The following is a 23,592-nucleotide window of genomic DNA, read 5'->3' as shown; positions in this document are numbered from 1 at the left end:
GAATGACGTTGCTATGGATTGAATGTTGCTTCAGCCATGCGCTGCAATGCATATTCCCCCGGAACAGAACCACACCCGATGGAAACGGATTTCGTCGTTTCCTGAGTAACATACGGTCGCAAGAATTTTCAAACAAACTTTTCGAAATCCTAGTTGATCAATCATCAGTCTTTGATTTCAATTGGTAGGTATCGGATTGGTACCTTGAGAAGTAAAATAATTAGAATCAGTGAGCAAAAATGGGTAAGAAAAAAGGAGGTAACAAGAACAAGCTGGCCAAGATGTCCGAGGAGGAACGGGCACGGTACCTCCAGCATCGGGCCGACATGGAAGAGGAAGCTCGACGCCGCAAGCAGCAATTGATTGCGACGTTCATGAAGGTAAAAAAATCTTTCGGCAATGGTTTTATGTTAATATCATCTTGGGCAATTATATCATTGAATACATTTTGCAAAGCTTCATAATTTTTAACAATTTTTATGGATTTTACATTTATGTAAACGTTTTGCATGACTCTTCTTCTTCTTCTTGGCATTATACGTTCTAACTGAGACGGATCCTTCTTCTCAGCTTAGTCTTCAATGAGTACTTCCACAGTTATTAACTGAGAACTTTCTTTGCCGAAGTTGCCATTTTCGCATTCGTATATCGTGTGGCAGGTACGATGATACTCTATGCCCAGGGAAGTCAAGGAAATTTCCATTACTAAAAGATCCAGGACCGACCGGGTATCGAACCCAAACACTTTCAGCATGGCTTTGCTTTGTAGCTGCGGACTGTAACCACTCGGCTAAGGAAGGCCCCCTATGACTCATGACTCATGAACTCAATAAAGGAGCCACGCGTTCACGCAGATCGCGTTTCATACAAAATGCCATAGCAACATTAGGGTCGCCCTACCCCAAACCTAATTTTAAATTAACAAAAAAAAATATGCTCAACTAGGGTTGTTGAGTAAAATTGAGCGGCGATCTCTCTATCGCAAAAGGGGTCGGAGATACGACCACGTCGAAAGCTGGACCCATACTAACCATCTCATTGAGCCAACGTCGGTTTATAAGCAGTGTGGCACAAACAAGGGATCGTTCAAATATTACGTAACGCAACAGGGTGAGGGAGGGGGTCTTACATTGTGTTACAGTCCATACAAAAATTTAAAATTTTCCATACAAAAGCTGTTACGTGGGAAGGGAGGGGGTCAAAAATCGGAAAATTTTGCGTTACGTAATAGTTGAATGAACCCCAAGGCAACAGTGCGACGCTAAAAATAAAATCTGTCACTGTTGTTCGTAGGCATGCTTGGGAGAGTCGAATTGGGCATCTCAGAGAGATTGATAGGGTTGTGAAGGAGAAAATGGGGTCGTGACGGACTTTGGGTTGAGGTTGGTCGATTGCGCTGCAGAATCGTTACCCGTTCTGTGGCGTAGTTGTTTAACGCGCCCAATCTAGTGTATTGGGAGTCGTGAGATCGAAGCCCACCATAACGATTCTATTATTTTTCACAATTTTACATCTCAATTTGTCTAAATTGACTTTTGTGTCTACGACCTTCAGGTATTTAAAAAAAAATATGATTATTGTAGGTAGTCTTTGATAAAATATGATTTTTTTCAACGAATTCAGTAATTTTATTAAAAACATCATGTTTGTTCTTAAAAACATGCCAATTAACATTGGAGTAGAGACAGCCGTACAACGCAACTTAGTCACGTTTTTTCTCACAAGAGCGCTGGATGTCCATCTTCCTGATCCTCGTGATCTACTGATTCGTATCCTTGGCCCGCCAATTAATTTTGTACACTAGCCACGTTAAGCTTTCTCGATTATAGTATCAATTTCTCGGCCATTTTGCTCGTCCCGGGATTCGGAAGTACAAATTTAACAATACATTTTATTCAATTAAATTAAAAGATAATGTAACTTTCCAAAATAATATGTTAATTATAGCAAGTCACATTTCAGAAAAGACTTTCTTATTCTGATAAAGTAACCTAACGAAAATCAAAGCTTAGCTTGACTAATTACGGATTTGCTATGGATTATTTTTTTTAAATTCTCCATAAAGTTTATGAATGGAAGTATGATAAAAACTTAAGTCATAATTTTCAAGCAATTTGCCTCAAACATCTGTAAAGCTTAGCTTAGCTTAGCTTAGACTGACTACACATATCAATGGTTGCTATTCCGTGATAGACCGAAGTCAGTGAAAATGCACAAAGAATCAACTAGAAGTTCGGCTGGGATTGGCCATAATCTTCTTCAGTGTGCATAATTCAGTGCCTCTATTTATACAGGGTCAATAACGGCGCCGGCCACGTCCTTGCAGTCAGGTGGGATTGGGGGAAGGAATGTTAGTGTGTAACCTTTGCTTTTTGGAGACCGTGTTTGCCTCTGCATCTCCACAAAGGTTACTGGGAGGGATGTTTGTTAATGGGGAGGATCGTTGGGTCATAGGATTCACTTTGATAAGCGATTAGACCATGATAAACAATGATTTGTGAGATATATACATGTTTATACGTAAATATAATATTTTCATTTGATATGAACAATTTCTATGTTAGGAGGATTATGCCGACACTTGAGGTGACGAACCATTCAAAGTTTGTTGAACAAATACCTAAATGTAACATTCCTACACTGCCCATAACTGCATAACAGTCACATTCGACATTTTTGACAAATTGGAGTTAAGACCGGGGAGAGTCATCAAATGATAAATACTTTCGATCAACTTACTGAAATCTGTGAGATTGTTCTAGAAAATTCGAAAAAAATACCAAGTTGTTTTGTCACATTGGTAATTATAACCGCATAACAGTCACATTGAGATTATAAATGAGCCTCGTAATGTAATAGCAATGAAATTTCTATCAGAATTTTTTTCTGACCATTCATCTAGTATGCGATATGAGTTGTACAGAATATCAGCCTCAAATAAGCACTTTTGAGTTCATGGTATTTTTTAGAAATTTTAGTTTCCTCTCATACTGCTATAAAATGCACTCTTGGTATTCCATTTACTCAATGCCTACTTTTGTCGAATGTTACAAATATGCAGTTATGGGCAGTACAGCTGTCAGGACGAAAGCATGTGTTATTATATTTTACTCATTTGAAAAGAAACAAAAAACTCGATTGGTTGGGACATCATAGAACACTCTTATTATTATGCCGACACTTACAGTGGCGAACCATCCAAAGTTTGTTGAATAAAGTGAACCTTCCGCAAGTCTACACTTGTAGTGTCGAACCATTCAAAGTTTTTTTTATTACAAAAATAAAGGTATATAAGAGGTGTTCTGAAAAAAAAATGTTAAACATAAATAAATCATGAATCAGAGTTTGTGTCGACACTCACAGTGACGAACCATCCATAGTTTGTTGAAAAATCATATTTACATCCCACCATTGTAACGATTGAATGTGCAGTCATACATATTTTATAGATTAGAAATAGTAGCATGAAACGAGCTCACCAATTGATCCGTTATCCTTGACTGAGCAGCCACAATCCACTTTCGGCTTCACTCGTTTGCTCGGTTATAAAAAAGCACTCAGGAAAAAAAAATAAGCGCGCGACCCAAAAAGAATAAAAAAAAAACTGTTCGGGCTTTCTTGACGCACTGCCCAGGAGCAAGCGTCAAGGTCGAAGGATCAAACAGAACTCAATTTGCCTCAAACATCTGTAAAGCCATAAAAACTTTAGAACAAAAGAAACTATTGTATATCATTGAAGGTAGTGTAGATCATGCTAAGCATAATTACTGAAAATTATTGACTGAAATTTACTGTCGTGAATCGCAAGTCAGTCCCATCTGCATTTTGGTCAAAATGAGTTGATATTAGTTTTCTTTATATCTTCTAATGATCTTTCACCTACACTTACGAGAAATCACTTTTTGTTCAGTAAAATTAGGAAAAACACCAAGTCGAATTGTCCCATAATGGAAAGTAAACGCCTGTCAGTTCCACTGCAGATTTTCGCATCGCGTAAAATAAAAATGATCGTTATGTGGTCATCTTTATATTTTTCTTGGAATGGTAACGGAAGGAAAGGAAATGTTGAAAGTTTCAATGAGATCGAAACATGTTCCAATCTCCTATAATTTTTTGAATATTTTTGTGGAAAACGAGATTGAAAACTTCTCAGTCAATTTTCTCAATGCCTTTTTATAGATGATACGGTACTGACTTGCAATTTGGGGCAATTCAGGTGTACTTTCAAAATTGTTATCTCAGCATAGGCTTATAAAAACGGCTAACGTTGACAAGAAAATCATTAAAACTTTGCAACTAGACAAATAAAAATATGTGTTTCTAACTTGGTAAATTGATCTTTTCATGAAAATAATTACTCGTTTTTTTTTTTTCATTATGCTTTACTACTTCATCAAATGTGGTTGATATTGAGGAAACATGTCATTGTTTTTCATTGAAATTTAGTGGTTTTCATCAAATTTCGTACATTTCGGGAATCCCAGGATTCCCGGGATGTCAGAAATAAAATCCCAGGAAACGGGAAATCCCGAAATTTGTCAAATTCCGGGATTTTTTGTCCCGATTTTTGGGATAGACACTCTATTCTCGATGATACGACTGTGATGATTATGTTCTAGGTTATGGCTTTCAGTCTGTTATGTTCAAAAACGGATTTTATGTTTTCATCCGACGTTTCGGATAAATTTATTGTGCCTTTTTCAAGAAATAAACTGTGTTCCGTTTTATCGTTAGAATGCCCACATAGGCAGCATAAATCAACATACGAGGTTTTACCCGTTCTGGTATCTAACACGGGCGTAGAATTCGTAAACTAGGGCACTGAGGAAGCCGAAAAAATCCTCAATGGGACGGCACTTGGGCAAGTTGGTCGGCACGTACGGCGTTTCGTAGAACTGTACAACACGCTCATAGAGTGCTTGCTGTTTCGACACCATCTTCGATTGAACTTGCAGCACCCGAGCGAAAAAAAACATGTCAACCATTTTTAGGGAGTCCAGAGAGTATTGAAATCATTCTTTTTTTACTGAACACCCGTTATAACGATAAGAAAAACACATTTCTTCTTTTACTTACAACAAGTTTGGATTGCTAGAAAAATCCTCGACAAATATCTAGAAGCATCCGTTCAAAATTCCAGTAAGAAATTTTAAGGGATTCTTGAAGTAATGTCTGAAAATTTAAAGCAGTTCTTGCAAGATTTTTGAAATAATTATTGCAAAATGTCAAAAGTAATTCGAAAAACCCTCGCAAAAATTCTGAAGAATTCTTGAATCCTGGAAGAATCCTGAAAGAACTTTCAAAGGCTTCCTGAAAAAATCTTCGAAGGCTTTTTGAGAGAATAATCGAAGAACCATTAACATAATCCTCAAAGGTGTCCTGAAAAACTCCCCAAAGCATTCTTGAGATAGTCTTCAAACATTTCAAGAAAGGATCCTATCATGACTCCAGAATTCCTTCAAGAATTTCAGAAAAAAAAATAACATTTCAGTACTCCAGAAATAATCCTCCCAGGGTTTCAGAAAGAATTTTTAGAATTCTAGCAGGAATCCTTTCAAGATTCCAGAGAAAATCCTTCAGAATTCTAGAAAAAAAGGGTAACAGAAAAAATCCAATCAGAATTCTAGAAAAAAAAATCCTTTCAGGATTGAAGAAAAATCTTTTCATAGAGAATCTTTTCGCGATTCCAGAGAAAATCCATCCAGGATTCCAGAGATAACCCTCTAAGGATTCCAGATACAATCATTGTTGGCCACGCCAACTGGAGGGAACGGTTTCCGAAAAATTGAACCACCACAGGGATTTTCGGTTGGTTAAAATTTCCTTTAATGAGCAATTCATTAGTGATAGTATAGTATACAGTTATCATATCACTTACGTTTAGTGCCTCCTGCTCTCTCTCTCTCGTCTACCTTAGAATGTATTCCTTGAGAATTTCTCCTCCTAGTAGGGCTTATGTTGCATGTGCATGCGTCTATAGCTTTAACAAATTTAGGAAATTTAGGTTTTACTAATTCATTGCATGCTTAGGTATAACTTCTTACCTTTAAGTTTAGAATAATCAATTATAGAAATGTAAGTACACTAAGTGACAATTAGTTTTATAACCTGTATAATAAAGGCGGTATGCGATAGACAACAATGATTAATTTTGTGCTACAAATTTTATCTAGTCACAATATCTGCTTTACCACTGATTAATTTCTGGCGTGTTCAAAAAACTAATACTAAAGGGATAAACTATAATTTAGGAAATTCACTTATAATATAGGAAATATTGGAATAGATATCATCAGCACTTCAGCTCACTTGTGGTGAATCAGCATTCAATAGTCTCTTTCATCTATTGTCTCCCGAACCCAATGTCAGTCGTTTGGACGTCATGCCGTTTGAATACCATGAAGAGGTTCAACGAAGCAGGGTGTTGAGATGGTATGTGCGCATCGTCCGAGGACGTCACACTCCCCCCCGGTACGCGGACCAAGTCCTTTGGTCCAGCCTACTTCTTCTCGCGCTGAACATCCAACACTGCGAGTTTAACTGTTGGTCTCTCGTAGATTCCATTGGCTGTTTGAACGGTCGCCTTACGCGTTTGTCCTCCATTGGTACTTACTTCAATAACCCGTCCCTTAGGCCAACAATTTCTGGGGTGCTCATGGTCCACAATGACTACTACGTCGCCCACTTGTAGAGGTTTAGCCTTCTCGTGCCATTTAGTACGTCGTGTTATGTCGGGAAGATAATCCCTGATCCAGCGCTTCCAGAAAAGATTTGCTAACCATTGCGAAGTCGGATGTCCTCGTCGTAAGGCCGCAGTATCCGCATCAATCAGGGACAACGGTTTCGACCCATCTGTTGAACCCAAAAGGAAGTGGTTTGGGGTTAAGGCCGGTGCGGCTTCATCATCAATGGGCACGTGAGTCAATGGGCGTGCATTCAGTACACCCTCTATTTCCGTCAGCGCATTTCGCAGTTCTTCATCGGTTGGTCGACGTGCATGGAGAATTTCTGACAAGTTTCGTTTTACCGACTGGATGAGCCGTTCCCAACTACCGCCCATGTGGGGCGCAGCCGGTGGATTGAATTGCCAAGCAGTAGAGGAAGTGACAAACTCACGCATAAGCTGATTCTGGTCGATCTTCTCAACGGTTTCCAAAATCTCTCGGTTGGCACCAACAAAATTAGTGCCTCTGTCACTGTAAAAGCTGACAGGCGTACCTCTACGTGCAGTGAAGTTCCTCAAAGCCATTATGCAGGAACTGGTTGTCAAAGAGTGAGCCACCTCAATATGCACGGCCCTTACCGTCAGACAAGTTAGTAGAACCCCCCATCTTTTCTCAACCCTTCGACCCACAGATACCTCAATTGGACCAAAGAAATCCACCCCTACATGTGCGAATGGCCTAGTGTACGCGGCTAATCTGGCAGCCGGTAGATCTGCCATTTCCGGCGGTTGAGGAGCAGCGTCTCGATTTTTGCACCATTGGCAGTTTCTTCGGGTCAAGGCGAGAGCTTGCCTCAGGCGGAAGATGCTATATTTCTGACGGACTTCGTTAACTACGATTTCGTAATTACGGTGCAAATACTTCTGGTGGTAATGGGTTAAGATGAGCGATGTTACTGGATGCTTTGGCGGTAGAATCACAGGATTCTTTGCGTCACTGTGCAAGTATACACATACTGTAGTTCTACCCTTCATTCTCAATACACCGGAGTCGTCGACGAATGGGCTCAACTTGTAGAGAGAACTAGACTTTGGAATTTGCTTGGCAGCGTCGTTTTTCGCCTCCAAAGTTGATACTTCGTCCTTATAAACATCTAGTTGCGCTTGCCGATAATGATGAAGTTCTGCTTTTCGAAGTTCTTCACGTGTCAACGGTCCAATCATCACAGGATGCTTCCTGAGACGGCGCTGAAGGTTTGAACAAAAACGCAGGACGTAGCCGGTTACCGCTAATAATCGTCGCCAAGAGGAAAATCTTCCCACGTCTATTGGTGATTCAGGAACTTTGAAGTGAAGTAGAACACTAGGTCTCATCTCTTCCTCCGTGATGAACGGGGTCTGTTGAAGCGATGGCCAATTCTCTTCTGCTTGCATCAGGAATTCTGGTCCCCTAAACCACCTGCTTTCCGCTGATAAGTTTGGTTGATTCTGCCATCTAGTCCCGTCATCCGCAACGTTTGAACGTGTTGGGACCCATCTCCACTCGCGGGCCTCCGTAGAATCTAGGATTTCACTTATTCTGGATCCAACGAAGGCACTATATCGTTTGTGATCAGCTCGTAACCAACAGAGAACATTTCGTGAGTCTGTCCAAAATGTCCGCTTTGTGATCGTCATTGTAAGGTTGCCGTAGACGCTTTTCGCCAGTCTAGTGCCAAGAACTGCAGCTTGCAGCTCCAGACGTGGAATGGAGGTGTATTTGAGCGGTGCTACGCGCGTCTTAGCTGCAACTAGAGAACATTCCACCTGGTTATCTTCTACGAATCGCAGGAATACAACCGCTGCCATGGCACTTTCGCTTGCATCCACAAAAATGTGCATTTCAACGGCAGCAGTGTTTAACGACGAAACAACTTTCCGATAGCATCTAGGTATACGCAGCTTCTCCAACGCTGTCAGCATTCGCAACCAGTCACGCCACTTGTCGAACAGGTTTTCAGGAATTTGTTCGTCCCAATCAACGTTTGCGCGCCACACCTCTTGCAGTAAAATTTTCAGCAGAATCAAGAAGTGATCGATGAGGCCTAGAGGATCATAAATGGTCATAAGTGTCCGAAGAATTTCCCGTTTGGTAGGGCAACGACTTCCCTGGAGCAGATCTGAGTCGAATCTTGTCCATCCGATCTTGAATTTGAAAACATCGCCATGTGTATCCCACCACATTCCGAGGATTTTTTGACTAGCTAGCTCGGCTGTAATGTTCAGGTCCTTTTCTGACGTAACTTCTCCGCTCATTTTTGAAAGCACCATTGGAGAGTTAGAAACCCAATTGCGGATTTCAAATCCACCCTGCATGTGAATAAAACGCACTGACTCAGCCAGTTCGACTGCTTCTGCTTCCGTTTCAACGCTAAATACCATGTCATCGACATAGTGTCGCCTTTTGATGATCGCCACCGCAGCTGGAGATTCTTCTTCGAATCTATCGGCGTTCCTGTTCTTCACAAATTGAGCAGTTGCAGGAGAACAGCTTGCTCCGAACGTCATTACCTGCATTATATAAGTGTTCGGCTCACCATGCTCATCGCAATCGCGCCATAGAAATCGCTGACAATGCTGGTCTTCAGGAACAATCCTGACCTGGTGAAACATCTCTCGGATGTCGGCACACAGGCCTATTCGATGCTCACGAAACTGGTACAGTATACCTACTAGTGACGCCAACTGATCAGGACCGGTCAGTAGTGCGGAGTTCAAGGATACACCATACGCTTCGGCAGCAGCATCCCACACAATCCTGACCTTCCCTGGTTTATTCGGGTTGTACACCGGAAAAATAGGCAGGTACCATATTCGTTCGCGTCTTTGTGACAACTCCTCTGACGTCAGCTTACGGATGTAGTTTTTTGACCTGTATTCCGCGATCTTATCGTTCAAAGTCCTTGACAACTCAGGATCTTTCCCCATGCGCTTCTCCAAGCATCTCCAACGACGAACTGCAACTGCTTTGTTGTCCGGTAGACGGATTTTATCAGACCGCCACAATAGTCCTGTTGCATACCGCTCTCCGTCGAAATACGTTTGAGATTCAAGTAGAGACATTGCTCGTTCATCATCCTTAGAAAGCTTTTCGATCTGGTTTGACTGAATCACTAAACTATCGATGGAAAAGTAGTCTTTTACCATCTGGTTCAGATGAACAGAATCCTTTTCATTGCACGAACAAATGTGATACGTGTGACTGGCTGTACTCGAAAAGGTTTGTGATGTCCAGCCACCGTATACAGTCCAGCCGAGATTGGTTTTAACGGCGATCGGCTCTCCCATCTTTCCTTCGCGACTTTTGCGCACCAGCATGAGGTTCGCATGCTTCAAACCAATCAGTATTCGTGGACGAACGTTATGGTACGATTCCACGGGCAGTCCATGCAGATATTTGTGCTTTTCTTCCAGATGGTCCATATCCAGTGACTGGAAGGGTAATTGTAGCTCTTCAACTGTTCTTACATCCTGAAGCAAAGTCCGTTTCCCATCCTGTCCGGATATTTCAACATTGATGCTCTGTGAGTCAGATTCGTAGCGATGGGTCCCTCCCGTCCACTTTAAACAAAGCGGGAGAACCGTTCCAGAAAGCTTCAGGTCTTCCGCAAGCTGCTGATCGATGAGTGTTAGCTCTGATCCGTCGTCTAAAAAGGCGTAACAATTTACTTGTATTCCATCGCCGAACAACGTTACAGGCAGATAGCGAAACGAACCCGGACCCGTTGCAGATTTGTGAGTATTAACGGTGCGTTCCTCATTCTGCTTCAGAAATCCTCCTTTGTTGGACACGCCACTGCTGGAAGCGGTTGGTGCAGCCATATCTTTGTGGAGCAGCACATGATGCTTGAATGTGCACCCGTTCTTTCCGCATTCTCCTGAATTACAGCCACCTCTGTGCTGCCGAAGGCACTTACGGCAGAAATTGAAGCCACGAACTGTCGCCCATCTCGCTTCATACGACAAATCTAGAAATCGCTTGCATTTTCCCAGAAATTTGCAATCGCCTTTGCAGGCCGGGCATGGCTTGCTCTCTCCACTCGTTACAGTCACCGACAGACTGTTCTGAACTGGATAAACTTGCTGACTTCTATCCTTAACGGCAACTTCTGCGTGGGTATTCACATGTTTCTCCTTCCGAAGTCCTCGAAATTCCTGAACCTTACTTCCACGGTTTTGCGGCTCGAAAACCACGTTCACATCCTCTGCTAGATTGTATATCCACCGACTAAAGGTAGACAACTTCACTTTAGACAGCTTCCTTTTGTATCGCGCCCAGTCAAGTCTGATTTGTGGCGGCAACTTCTTCTCAAACTCCTTCAGTAGTGTCGTATCGCACATATACTGCTTTTGACCACAAGCTTCTATGGTGGCACAAAGGTTTTGCACTTCCAGGGCAAAGTCAACCAGCTTGTCCATTGCGTCTGGTCTAATGACTGGCATCGCTATGATTTTCTCCTTCAAATACTCGATGATGGTCTCCGGTCTGCCAAACCTCAGTTTCAAAGCACGAATTGCCCTTCCTACGGTTTCAGGCCGCATTAAGAAACTCCGAACAGCATTGAACGCATCTCCCTTCAAACAATTTCTCAGCCGAATCATGTTTTCGGCGTCGGTGTACCCACACATAGTCGAGGTGTCTTCAAACGTCGACAGGAACATGGGCCATTCCTCTGGATTACCGCTGAATTTCGGCAGCTCGCGGGGGACGACTTGACGTGCTGCTAATTCATCTTTAGAAAGTCTCTTATCGCTCCGAAAAGACTGTTGCCGCTCTGTACCGGACGGTTTGCTGCTTCCACACTTCGCATTTTTGCTGGTCGTGGTCATCTTCATCCCATAGCGTCTGCGCGCTTCCAGCTCTCCGACGGATCGCTCTTCCACTCTGTCGCAACGAACTTCACTATCGGATGATGTTTCATCTTCGCTATCCAATTCGTTTCCGGTTCCTTCGCTCGACGTTTCCGTGACTACTTCGTCGTCGGAGTCAGACGAACTTGCTTCCTTATTCGGTAATCGCTTGCTTTTTGTGTGATCTTCGCCATGGTGCTTCAACCAATGTTCCACTTTATGAACAGCATTCGGCTGATCGACGGCGGATTCTCCACTACCTTCCAAGTCGGCCATCTCTTTAAGAACCTCAAACTTCTTCTTCGCTAGTTCTCTTTTTCGTTGCATTTCTTCACGCATTAATGCCTCTTCAGCCTCAATCTGCTGTAGCTCAACGTCCAATCGTGCCTTCGCCGACTTTCGCGACGCTCCCGAGGTTACGGAAGCGGCCTTGCTAAACTTTGCACCCACCGTTGACTTTGCATCTTTTACGCGCCCTTCAGCCTCCACGACATCCTTCTTGATGGAATCTTCAACGTTCTTTTTCTTCGTTGTCCTGGAAATCGTCTTCTTTGCACCTTTTGCCGCTGCAGCTCGAGTCGTCATCTTTCGTACAGTTGCACCTTTGGTCGCCTTCGCATTCACGCACTTCAAGCAGGTCCAACTATAGTTCTTGATGTCCTCGGAAACACCCGCGCACGAGTAATGGTACCACTCGTCACAAGTATCGCACTGCGCCATATAATCATCGTCAGGGTTACCGCATAACACACAACCCGTTCGAGCCACAGGTTTGCATTGGTGCACGAGATTGGGGGGATTTAAGAGATTGGGATTTGAACTAGCAACGATGTCGCTCTTGGTGCATTTATTATGGGTCTGCTTAGATGGATCTTCAGGGGGTTCTTTATTGTCTGAACTTGTACTAGGAGGTGTCTTGTGCAGCTTACCTGAGGTACCTTTGGCCTTGCTCGCCACGTTCATACCGGGATCTGACATCGCTCCGAGGTAAACGAAATTTTAATATGTTGGCCACGCCAACTGGAGGGAACGGTTTCCGAAAAATTGAACCACCACAGGGATTTTCGGTTGGTTAAAATTTCCTTTAATGAGCAATTCATTAGTGATAGTATAGTATACAGTTATCATATCACTTACGTTTAGTGCCTCCTGCTCTCTCTCTCTCGTCTACCTTAGAATGTATTCCTTGAGAATTTCTCCTCCTAGTAGGCAGTGTTGACCAGACTCATTTCCCCGAAATTCGAATTGTGAAGCCATGAACTGTTATAACTGTGAGTTGTATTCCCTTGCTGGAGGGGAAGGTGGTTGGGCTTGAGTGTTGCACATGGGATCCGACAGTTTCGATCTCGGTGGGCCCCAATTCAAGTTTCGGTGAAATGATTCGCACTCACTCACTCACTCATTTCATTTCACCGAAACTTGAATTGTGGCTCTCTGGGATCAAAATAGATCGATTTTGTGTGCAGTACTCAAGCTTAACCATCTGCTTTTCTATCTTAGGAGGATAGAGCATAGTTGTAGTAGTTCGTGGCTTCGTAGTTCGGAAAATGTTATTTTCGGGGAAATGAGTCTGAACAACACTGCTAGTAGGGCTTATGTTGCATGTGCATGCGTCTATAGCTTTAACAAATTTAGGAAATTTAGGTTTTACTAATTCATTGCATGCTTAGGTATAACTTCTTACCTTTAAGTTTAGAATAATCAATTATAGAAATGTAAGTACACTAAGTGACAATTAGTTTTATAACCTGTATAATAAAGGCGGTATGCGATAGACAACAATGATTAATTTTGTGCTACAAATTTTATCTAGTCACAATATCTGCTTTACCACTGATTAATTTCTGGCGTGTTCAAAAAACTAATACTAAAGGGATAAACTATAATTTAGGAAATTCACTTATAATATAGGAAATATTGGAATAGATATCATCAGCACTTCAGCTCACTTGTGGTGAATCAGCATTCAATAGTCTCTTTCATCTATTGTCTCCCGAACCCAATGTCAGTCGTTTGGACGTCATGCCGTTTGAATACCATGAAGAGGTTCAACGAAGCAGGGTGTTGAGATGGTATGTGCGCATCGTCCGAGGACGTCACAATCATTTTCAGGATTCCAGAGAGAATCCTTTGAAGATTCCAGCGAGAATCCTCTCAGGACTCCAGAAAGAATCGTTCAAGAATTTCAGAAAAAACCATTTCAGTATTCCAGAAATAATCGTCTCAGGATTTCAGAAAGAAATTTTCAGAATTTAAGCAAGAATCCTTTCATGATTTCAGAGAGAATCCGTCAGAATTCTAGAGAAAAATGGATACCAGAAAAAATCCAATCGAAATTCTAGAAAAAAAATCCTTTCATTCTAGAAAAAAAATCCTGCGAGAATCCTGTCAGGATCCATTCGAAAATCCTTTCAGGATTCCAGAGATATTTTTTTAAGATTGCAGAGGGACTCCTTTCAGAATTCCTGCGAGAATCCTTTCAGAATTCCTGCGTAAATCCTTTCTGAATTCCTGCGAGAATCCCTTCAGGATTCTTCCTTTCAGGATTCGAAAGAGAATCCTTTCATTATTCTAGAGAGAATCCTTTCAGTATTCCAGAGATAATCTTTTCAGTATTCCAGAGAGAATCCATTCTACGTTTCCAGATTTCGACTATTAATTTTTTTTTAAATTTTTTTTTATTACATAGTATCATTCCAAACATTACATTATTTCTTATATCTAGGTGTTCTGTGTTATTGAACAACACTATCATCCTAATTTGGTAACACAAATCTAAGATTTTATTAACATTTTGTAAACAACATATTACATTTCATTTGCAGTAGCAGTTCAGATTTTTTACAGGTGAGTTGATTTCACCTGCTTATAAGAGGGAAAAAAGTTTTTAATATACTTAACCTAACTTAACCTAAACATATAACGCATTAATCGTGGCAATAGAAGATTGTAACGATTTTTGTCTGAAATTATTAATTATTTTATTTGACATGTGTTCCAATCTTTCAACATTGGATATTCTATGTAACTCATTGGTACTATACCAGGGAGGAAGCCTCAGAATCATTTTCAAATTTTTTATTTTGAATTCTCTGCAGAGCTTTTTTCCTGGTATTACAACAGCTAGTCCATATTGGTACAGCATACAACATGGCTGGCCTGAAAATTTGTTTGAATATCAAAAGCTTGTTCTTAAGAGAAAGTTTTGATTTTCTATCAATAAGGGGATAGACATTTTTTATATATGTTACATTTGGCTTGAATGCCCTCAATGTGATTTTTGAAAGTTACCCAGTGAACCACGTATCGTATAAGAATGTGTGCTAAAAAATTCATATTCATACATCAAAAATCAGAATCGCACAATCATTTATCAATGCAGACTAGCATCAAATGAAATCGCAATAACTTAGCAAAATTTGCCACCCGAGGTTGGTATCTTCTGGCGGTGGGCTTCAAAGAACAACAAAGCGTGTGTGTTGTAGAGCAAACTTCCTTTCATATTGGCAAATAATCATAACTCATTTTTGAAGCGGTCTGTGGCGTAGTGGTATGGTACTGGGTTAGGGATCCAAAGGTCTGGTGTTCGAGTCTCGCTGGAACCTTTTTTTTATTTATATCGGAATTTTGTGGCATCGTATTTCAGACCATGGACAGTCTGAAAAAGTTGTGGGAAGTGCGTATATGGCCTCCACTTTGGTGTGTATAGAGCGTTTTCATGCATTTTATACGAGTGATTTGATTCATATATAATGATGTATAGCAAAAAATATACCAACCAAAATGTTGACTGGGTAAATTCTTATCTAGCATGAGCCCTAGATACTTGCCTTCATCTGACCAATTTATTGGAACCCCTCTCATCGTGACTTTCGACTATTAATCCCTGTGGTTGTCATATAGCCTATTTCCCATATCAGAAAGCGAAGAAATAGGATAAATAGGAAATAAGCTATATGAAATTGATGTCTTGGTAAGGAGTGTAATCTTTTCACGATTCCAGAGGGAATCCGTTCAGAATTCCTGCGAGAATCCTTTCAGAACCCCAGGATTCTTCCTTTCAGGATTCCAGAGAAAATTCTTTCAGTATTCCAGAGAGAATCTTTTCAGGATTACAAAAAGAAAACTTTCAGGATTCCAGAGAGGATACTATAAATATTCCAGAGAGAATCTTTGCCAGATTCCAGAACCAATCCTTTCAGGATTGGTTGGGAAAACCCTTTCAAAAACTCTTCAAATATTCTTGGACAAATAGATTCGAAGGTTTATAGAAGAAATGCTTGAAATTTTTTTCGAAAAATACTTGAAAACTTTTAGAATTCTTGAACTTTTAGAATTCCAGATGAATCCTCTAAATAATTCACGGGGAATACTCATAGACGGATTATACAGGAAACATGTAGGAACATCTTGTCAAGAATTATTAGAGTAATCGTTTACTATTTCTTTTTCGAGAATTTTTCCAATGTTAAAATGTTTAATGATTTCTAGATATATTTTCCAAATATTTCTGGAGGAATGCCGAAATTAGTTCATTATTGGTAGAGGAAACCTTGAATGTTTTTGTACATTTTCTTAGATTTCTGAACGAATAGCAATTCAAAATAGCAGGAATCTAGGAGAATACTTCTATAGATATTCTGGAAGAACATTTTAAAGGAATCTTCCATGGATTTTTGGATAAAATCTGTAAAAAAAATATCAGGATAATGCTTCTATGACATTACTGGTAGAATTCAAATTCATTGATATACATTTGCCGATAATTTCTTCTCTTCTTTCTTCCACAGAACAAACTAAAGCGTGAGGATGCCTTCGCCCGGCTCAACCTGGCCAAGATCAACCAGGAATGGCGCAGCATCCTGCGCAACATCAAGTGCAAGGAGCTCAAGAACGAAATCGAGCAGGTTGAGAAGATGTGCACCGAGTGCATCGAGAACAAGAACGGCATCATCCGGCGGCTGCTGTGCGATCTGGACGAATCGGAGGAAATCTACTCGACCATGCTGCACGCCCACATGGAGAAGATCGAGAAGATCATGAACATCCACAACGATCGGCTGTCGTTTCTGACCAAGCTGTACGAGATCGAGAAGAAGGAGATCATAGAAAATTACGACCAGGAGATTGCGAACTACAAGAGCAAGAAGTTCGGACTGCAGAAGGAGTTGGAGTGTGTGTTCTACGGGTTGGCAGAGCGATCGAGGGTCGATCGGAGACGCTCCGAGGAGGAACATATGCTGAAGAAGGACGAACTGAAGAATTCGGTGAGGTCTTTTCAGAGAAACTTTGCTTTTATTTGGATTGCTTATTAAGGTATTTGAGAGACATTGCGTTGCTGGTGCTTCGTGAAAGTTAACATAGTGAGCGATCTAAAACATGATCGCTTCATTTTCCCAATCGTTGCAGTTGGCTTGCCCCCGATCAGCGAGACACGTTACGAACTTCATTGAATAATCACACTTATCCTTGAGTTTATTGTCCATGCTGATCATGTGGAAGCACTCCTGAATCGAGTCCGTGTAGAAGTCGCGAAGTTCGTAGTCCCTTAAATCTTTCGTTACAACGTGCAGCACCTTGTGTTTGTCAGGGAAGCCTTCATTATTGGTCATCTTCATTTCCTGGAAAAAGCACTGCATCATGCAAGCTCGATCACGTTCCGTGTTGTTGGTACCATTACTGGAAATGTTACCATTGGGATGCATGAATTGATTGCGATCACGATTGTAGCGATCGTTCTGTTGATAGTTGTATCCGTAGCCACCCTGAGCGCCATCGTTGTAGTATTGCCGTTTGTATCGTCCTTGCTGATTCCGTCCATCGTCCATTCTTCGTCCCATCGGACCGTAGTCGTAGTCTCGTTCGCGATCTCTGCGTCTTCCGTTATCCTGGCGGTTTCTGTTGTCTCCTCTGCTTCGATCATCACTGCTTCTGCTGGAGTCTCTCCCTCTACTCATGTCTTCTCCATTTCTTCCCCGCGTGTTAGTCGATTGATTGCCGCCGTTGGTTTGCCGCCGGGTGTTTCCCTCTGTACTGGACTCTCGATCCTCATCACTATTGGAATCCGAGTAGGACGAATCGTAATTTTCGTACTCATTGTTGCTTTTGTTCTCTGACTCAGAGGTGATTCGTTTCATGCAGACTCGAATCACCTTCCGGATTTCGTCGCTACTTGGGCCGTCCTCGGTGCGACATTTGAGGGCCCAAGTCTCTTCCAAGAGAAGAAACAGGAATACAATCGAAACTGTTATGAGGATCGAGTGTGATGATGGCCAATGGTTTCCCATGGTAGCTAATTACGATATCCGAACATGGCTTTGGTTTAGAAACAAAACGGACCACTTTGTATTGAAACCGTAGATACTACGGTGTACTCCGATGAAGTTCAAATGTAAATTGATCATGCACGTTCTTCGGTAGTGCTTTTATAGCTACAAATGCAGACTTTGATTGACACTTCCGAGGGGTAATTTATGATGAAAAGTTCTATATTGCATAACAATATCACATGTCTGACCTTTTCTGTTATTGGATTATGTAAATAGCTTAATGTTTCAATGATCTGGATTGGTTACACATGAAAGTACATAGTGACACCTTGATTTGCATTGTATAAGCTCCAGTAATTCAGCACATTGATAGTTTCCATAAGGCCACTCTTACCTAAATGACTTTATCCATCGCAGATGATTCTCAAGCTGGAAATGATCACGAAAGAGCGCGAACGGCACATGGAGAAGCTCTGGAAAGAATTTCAAAAGGTCCTCAATGCTTACCTGCGTAACACTGAAGAGTACCGTAACGAGTACAGTAAGCTTCGCGATCAAGATGCGAACGATACACGCCACATCCAAAATCATTACATTGAAGTAGCTCGATTGAGCGAGTTGATCTCGAACCTCAGGCAGAAGTTGGTCACCATTAAGGACGAGCACGAATTCAACGTAAAACAACTACAAAAAACCAAGATGGAACTACAAGAGCGCATTCGGAACATCAAACAGGAGATGGAAATAGGACTGAAGATGGACGATGAGAAATTGAAGCAACTTGCAGTTTGCGGTCATGGTGCGCTCAAGTATTTGCAGAACTTGTTGAGACGCGGAAATGCCATTTTACAGATTGCAACGTTCTGCAAGAAGTTTGAAACGGAAAACGAGAGCTTGCTTCCGTTTGTGCATAGCGCCGTGAAACGACAAATGTTTGAGGTAGACGAAGACGAACTGAAGGAACCTACTACAGAGTTTGAAGTTTTCAAGAAAGATACTTTTGGGATTGCAAAGAAGTTTGAAAACTTTTGGATGAGGTTCAATAAGGCCAGGGTCGACTGTGCATGCTTGCAAGAGGAGAAGAAACAACTGTTGGAAGATAATGAGAGATTGAAGAATCAATTGAAAGAGTATCTGATTACGGTCAATATGAATAATGGCGGATCGTTGGAGTCAAACGAGACGCTGCTTGCGGAAAGACCCAGCTCGATGAAGGTCGAAAAGGTGATTCATATCGACTTGAAGCTGAAGTCGGTTCGGTTCAGCAAAAATGGTAAACGCAGACCTGTGACTTGTATCGAGGGAAACTTGAGCAATGCCATCCGCAATGACAAATTGATGGAAATGCGAAGCAAACCTAACCAGTTGTACTCGCTGATACGTCAATCTACGTCGTAAGAATCAGGTTTGTGTGTTCATGGTTTGGCTGAATATTATCTCTTTCAATAACAATTTTCTACACACTAATGTGCACGTGTTAATGGAATGTAAAATGTATACTTTATAAAAAATCTTAGTCTTAAAATATTGCTTCACAATAATGAGTTAGTGGCGGCACCAAACGATAATAAAAATACTGAACTTCTTAAGTAATCTAGTCTAATAATTTACTCAACAGAAAGAACGATCCATCCTCGTGGTTGTCTTCGAATGACTAAAACAAGATCTTATTATACTGGCACTGCAAAATGGTGACGCGTTCTAACGAGGAGCTGCGACGATCACCGGTCGATCGGATGCCACAAACGACTGCGTTCTGCGAATCATAAAGTCCGGCGCTTTGCGATACGTCGGGGCAATGGCCTGCAAAAAATTATATTCAGTTTATTGTAATCATATTATTTTTATCTAAAACACTCACTTGTAGTTTGGCCTCGACTATTCCCTTGTTATCCTCGGACAGCTTTATCTTCTGCCTGGCCATATTAAGCTCTCGGTCCAACTTCTTGCGTTCCTCCTCCAATTGGCGTAATTTTTGTTCAGCTTCCTTGAATCGTTTCTCGTTTTCCTGCTGCATATGCTCGAACTCAATCCGTTTCTGACGCTCCAGTTCCAGCAGGGCTTTCTGCTCTGACTGCAATTGCTCTAACTCTTCTCGTTTCTCCCACTCTTCCGCTAACACTCTTGCCTGCAGTGCCCTCACAATTTCCTCGTCCCGCTTGGCCTGAATCTCATCTTCAAGCATTCTCTCCAGACACAACTTTACATCTTCTAGTTCAGCGACCCTACGAGAATCTTCTCGTGCTACCGCTTCGTACTGTCGTGCTTGCGATTCCGCTGCCAGACGTGCCAGCTTCTCTTGTTCTAACTGAACATTGGTTTCTTCCAGCTGTTTCAGATGAATGCTACGTAGCCGTTCCTCTTCCTGTCGTTTCCTAAGTTCCAACTCGCGTTGCTGTTTCCTACGATTTACCGTATCTCGTTGAAAACCTTCACGCCCTGTGGAATACGTTATGGCCAACTGTAAGGCCGATATCCACTGGAGACGTGTTTTGTGATCCTGTGCTCCTAATTCATATGCGCGATCACCCGAAATCAGGGTAAACTTTGGGATGCGTTCAGTCTTTCCCGAGGACGATATGCAGGGCTTGACGTTAAATTTCGAATCAAGCGCTATCGTCCCGCATACATCTCGATCCGTGTGATGCTTGTAATACGTCAACTCACAAGGTTGAAGCACGAAAAAGTACTCCCGGAATGTTGGCAGCACATATCCCCTCCTGAACAAGTAACCCTTCTTGATCACATCCATGATCAAAGTTTGATATATGTCCCTAATGGCTTCGCAAATCGACGCTACGTAATCATTCAGCTTATCGAAGTCTTTGAATCTCAAAATTACTAGAAATTCACCAAATTCTAGCCCATCGTCCCACTTTTTCAAGTAGTCGTACTTCTCTTCATTGTTGTAGTCCAAACCGAGCGAGTTCAACAGCTGCTTAACGACGATCAAAGCTTCCGAAGGATGGATCTTTACCGTAAACAAGTTATCGTCCAATTCATCATTATACAAATCGGCCATCATGCAGAATATCCGGAACAACTGATAGGTGGCCTCCTCCGTGAAGTAAGCATCCTTAAGTTGAAAGTCCTTGTGACAAACCAACCAGCACACCTGAAATAAACGTATAGATGTTAACGAGGTATTTGTAAGAACTTCATAATCATATTATACCTCATCAATCTTGCTTTCGTAGTTGCGTACGGCCGACAGCGGAAGCTCGTTGGAAACGGAGCAGAACACCTCCTGACCCAAGTAGTACAGATAGTGGTCAAAGTTCAGCGTCGGTGTCGATCGGTAATGATCGAGCCCTCGCTCCACACCATACAGATCCAGCAGGGTGGCGATGTTGGCTGTGAGAACCTGGAAGGGGAGAGAAGACAAGATTATTAGAGCATCAGTTGGGTAACATGTAATCCTTACTAACAACTTCAAAGATCAACACTGCGCAGCTTTCCAAGGAACTGCAAGGCTGCAACAGTGATCTGCTGAGCTCTTATACTATTTCTGAGCATAACAAACACTGGTAAACCCTAGTAAACATGTATCCTATAAAAAAAGTTCATTTCATTTTGAAAAATACCTATAGAAGAATTCAAAAAGCTGGCCTTGAAAGAACGCTTGTAAATTTTTTACAAGCTTTAAATCCTGGAGTTCATTCAGCGATTGTTCAATCGATTTCGCTAGAAGTTCGTCTAAGATTTCCGTTTGTGACATTTTCATGAAATCAAGCAAAAATAATTTCGCCAGAGATACATATCTCCACTGGTTTCTTAAGGTAACACAGGAAACCGTGTTATTTTCCTTTTTTTTGTCTCATCTAATTTAATCACCAAAACTTTACAGAAGCAAATCTTGAGTTTCAGTGAACCGATGAAGCTGGAAATTTAATGGGTTGTTAATTATAGTGTTACATTCCGCACATACATATATGAAGTGGTACTTTAGATTTGCTTAAGATTTCCTCCAAAATTGTCGTTCAGTGATTCGAGGATTTCAACCAAAAAAATCTAAAAATACCTCTGAAAGTTACTCCAGTGATTCCTCCTATGATTTATCCAGAAAGTACAGCAGATTTTTTTTTTAATTTCCCAGAGAAGTTCTCAAACAATATAACCAGATTTTTTCCAGTGTATTGTCGAGAATAATTTATAAGATATTTTTGAAGGAATCCCTTGCGAGGATCTCTGAAAAACTCCCTAACTCTGACTTCCTTTCAGAAGTTTTCTTAGATGGATTTGTGAATAAGATAATTATTGAAAAAATAATAAATTTAATCCCTGGATAAAATCCTGCATATTTTTCTGGAGGCATTTCTTGAATAACATTGAACAGAATCTGCGAAGAAACTTGTGTGAAATGGTCATAATAATTGCTGTAGTACTTGCTGGTGGGAAAGTGAAATAATGAATTCACAAAATTCATCTACGATTTTCTTTTCTTTAAGTAATGCCAAGGAGAAGGAAAATAGTGACTTTAGAGACCATTTTGGTTAAAAATGAGACTTTAGAGCTCTTCTATTAAAAATAGAGACTGCATTTGAAATAGAGAACAAGTTTCTAAAAAGAGATTTGCTTGCAGCCCTGGACCTACCATGCAGAGTAGATTTTTAAAAAACTTGCATTACAATAGAGACCAAGTCTCAAAAACAAGCTAACATATATATTTTTAAAGATTTCCAAGATTTCGAAGATTTTTTCAGGAATTAATGTTTTCTTGTTTTTTTTCTACGATCTTCATGAATTTCGTTGAAGATATCTTTAGTATATCAACCTGGATTTTCAGGGTGTCTACTCGTTAACATAAATGAAATTAACTGATAATTCCAGGTTTTTTTTCCAGGTCCAACAAAATAATTCCAGGTTCAGTACTGAATTGTATTTGATAATGAGACTTCATCTTTTTTATATCGTTTGTAAGAGATGCACTATTCATTTTTGGCCAGCGTTCAGTGAAGATACCTCAAATGATATCCATGGGCTGTTTGGATACTTAAGACGAAAAAAAAAATGGCTTACAGATTTCGCATTAAAATGATCGTCATAAGACATTGCGCCAAATTTTCCAATTATTTTCTCAAAGAATTTTATCAGAAATTATTGTAAGTATTCGCCCAAAGATCTAGATATTACTCAGGCTAGGATAGATGGATAGATTTCTTTATTTGAGAGATTTGCAGCCCGAGGCCAGCTCCATGCATATTCCGCCAGCTCCATGCATATTCCGGATATATTTCAAGAAAGCCCTAAGTCCTCCAGGATTTTATTAAAGGATTCTTCCATCGATTTTCCTGGGACATACTCTAAGACTTCCGCTTAGAACTTCTTCAAAAATTCAACCAGAAGTTTCTCCAAAGATGCCTCCAGGGATTTATTAAAAGTTGTCCTTCATGATATCTTTAAGATTTTAACAAGGAATTTTTCTAAGGATAACTCCAGGAATTTTTCAGAGATTTCTTCAGGAATTCCTACAATAATTCTTTAAGATTTCTCACAGAAGATCAAATTTTGAAGTAATCCTTGATTAAACTTGTGTAAGTTTTAAAGTCACCCTTGATGAATACGGTTACTAAAAGCACTCGATGATCATAGACCCTTGAGGAATTTTTAGAAGAGTTTCTAAGTTGTTTGTTGGGATGATTGAAAAATAAGTGTAGGATTTTATGGCGAAATTAGTATGTTACCTTAAATAAACTTTTGTAAGTTCAATTGTTTTTTTAGAAGTGTTTTGAAGAACAACAGTTGTAATTCTTCAATGAAATTCTGGGG

The 23,592-nt window shown here is 40.9% G+C and overlaps 3 protein-coding genes across 7 annotated transcripts in view; 1 reads left to right on the top strand and 2 right to left on the bottom strand.

The window, feature by feature from the left end:
• Window positions 1–14: 14 nt before the first annotated feature.
• Window positions 15–19,246, top strand: LOC5574768 (coiled-coil domain-containing protein 65). The gene is made up of 3 exons (XM_001655286.2): window positions 15–380; window positions 16,345–16,821; window positions 18,241–19,246. Exons 1-3 carry the CDS (start codon window positions 240–242, stop codon window positions 19,219–19,221), a joined length of 1,599 nt encoding a protein of 532 aa, XP_001655336.2. The 5' UTR covers window positions 15–239; the 3' UTR covers window positions 19,222–19,246.
• LOC5574769 (general odorant-binding protein 71) lies at window positions 16,828–17,965 on the bottom strand. The gene has a single exon (XM_001655285.2). It carries the CDS (start codon window positions 17,839–17,841, stop codon window positions 16,927–16,929), a length of 915 nt encoding a protein of 304 aa, XP_001655335.2. The 5' UTR covers window positions 17,842–17,965; the 3' UTR covers window positions 16,828–16,926.
• A 52-nt stretch (window positions 19,247–19,298) lies between the features above and the next one.
• Window positions 19,299–23,592, bottom strand: part of LOC5574780 (switch-associated protein 70) — a 96,392-nt gene continuing 92,098 nt past the window's right edge. For 4 of the 5 annotated variants that reach the window (XM_021852511.1, XM_001655287.2, XM_021852515.1 and 1 more), the window contains exons 3-5: window positions 20,999–21,187; window positions 19,685–20,938; window positions 19,299–19,626 (exon numbers count right to left, since the gene is read on the bottom strand). In XM_021852511.1, coding sequence (XP_021708203.1) covers window positions 19,525–19,626; window positions 19,685–20,938; window positions 20,999–21,187 — 1,545 coding nt within the window. In that variant the 3' untranslated portion in view covers window positions 19,299–19,524. The remainder of the gene's footprint in view (window positions 19,627–19,684; window positions 20,939–20,998; window positions 21,188–23,592) is intronic. The other variant, XM_021852514.1, reaches the window with a different exon arrangement.

The sequence above is a fragment of the Aedes aegypti genome, chromosome 3, assembly GCF_002204515.2.
Source record: "Aedes aegypti strain LVP_AGWG chromosome 3, AaegL5.0 Primary Assembly, whole genome shotgun sequence".
NCBI lineage: Eukaryota > Metazoa > Arthropoda > Insecta > Diptera > Culicidae > Aedes > Aedes aegypti.
The sequence above is the reverse complement of the archived record's forward strand: the minus strand, read 5'-3'. Positions and strand labels throughout refer to the sequence as shown.

Coding starts and splice junctions, on each gene's coding strand:
- LOC5574768 (XM_001655286.2), top strand. CDS start 240: ATGGGTAAGAAAAAAGGAGGTAACAAGAACAAGCTGGCCAAGATGTCC. Junction 381..16,344: donor TGATTGCGACGTTCATGAAG/GTAAAAAAATCT, acceptor TTTCTTCCACAG/AACAAACTAAAGCGTGAGGA. Junction 16,822..18,240: donor AGGACGAACTGAAGAATTCG/GTGAGGTCTTTT, acceptor TATCCATCGCAG/ATGATTCTCAAGCTGGAAAT.
- LOC5574769 (XM_001655285.2), bottom strand. CDS start 17,841: ATGGGAAACCATTGGCCATCATCACACTCGATCCTCATAACAGTTTCG.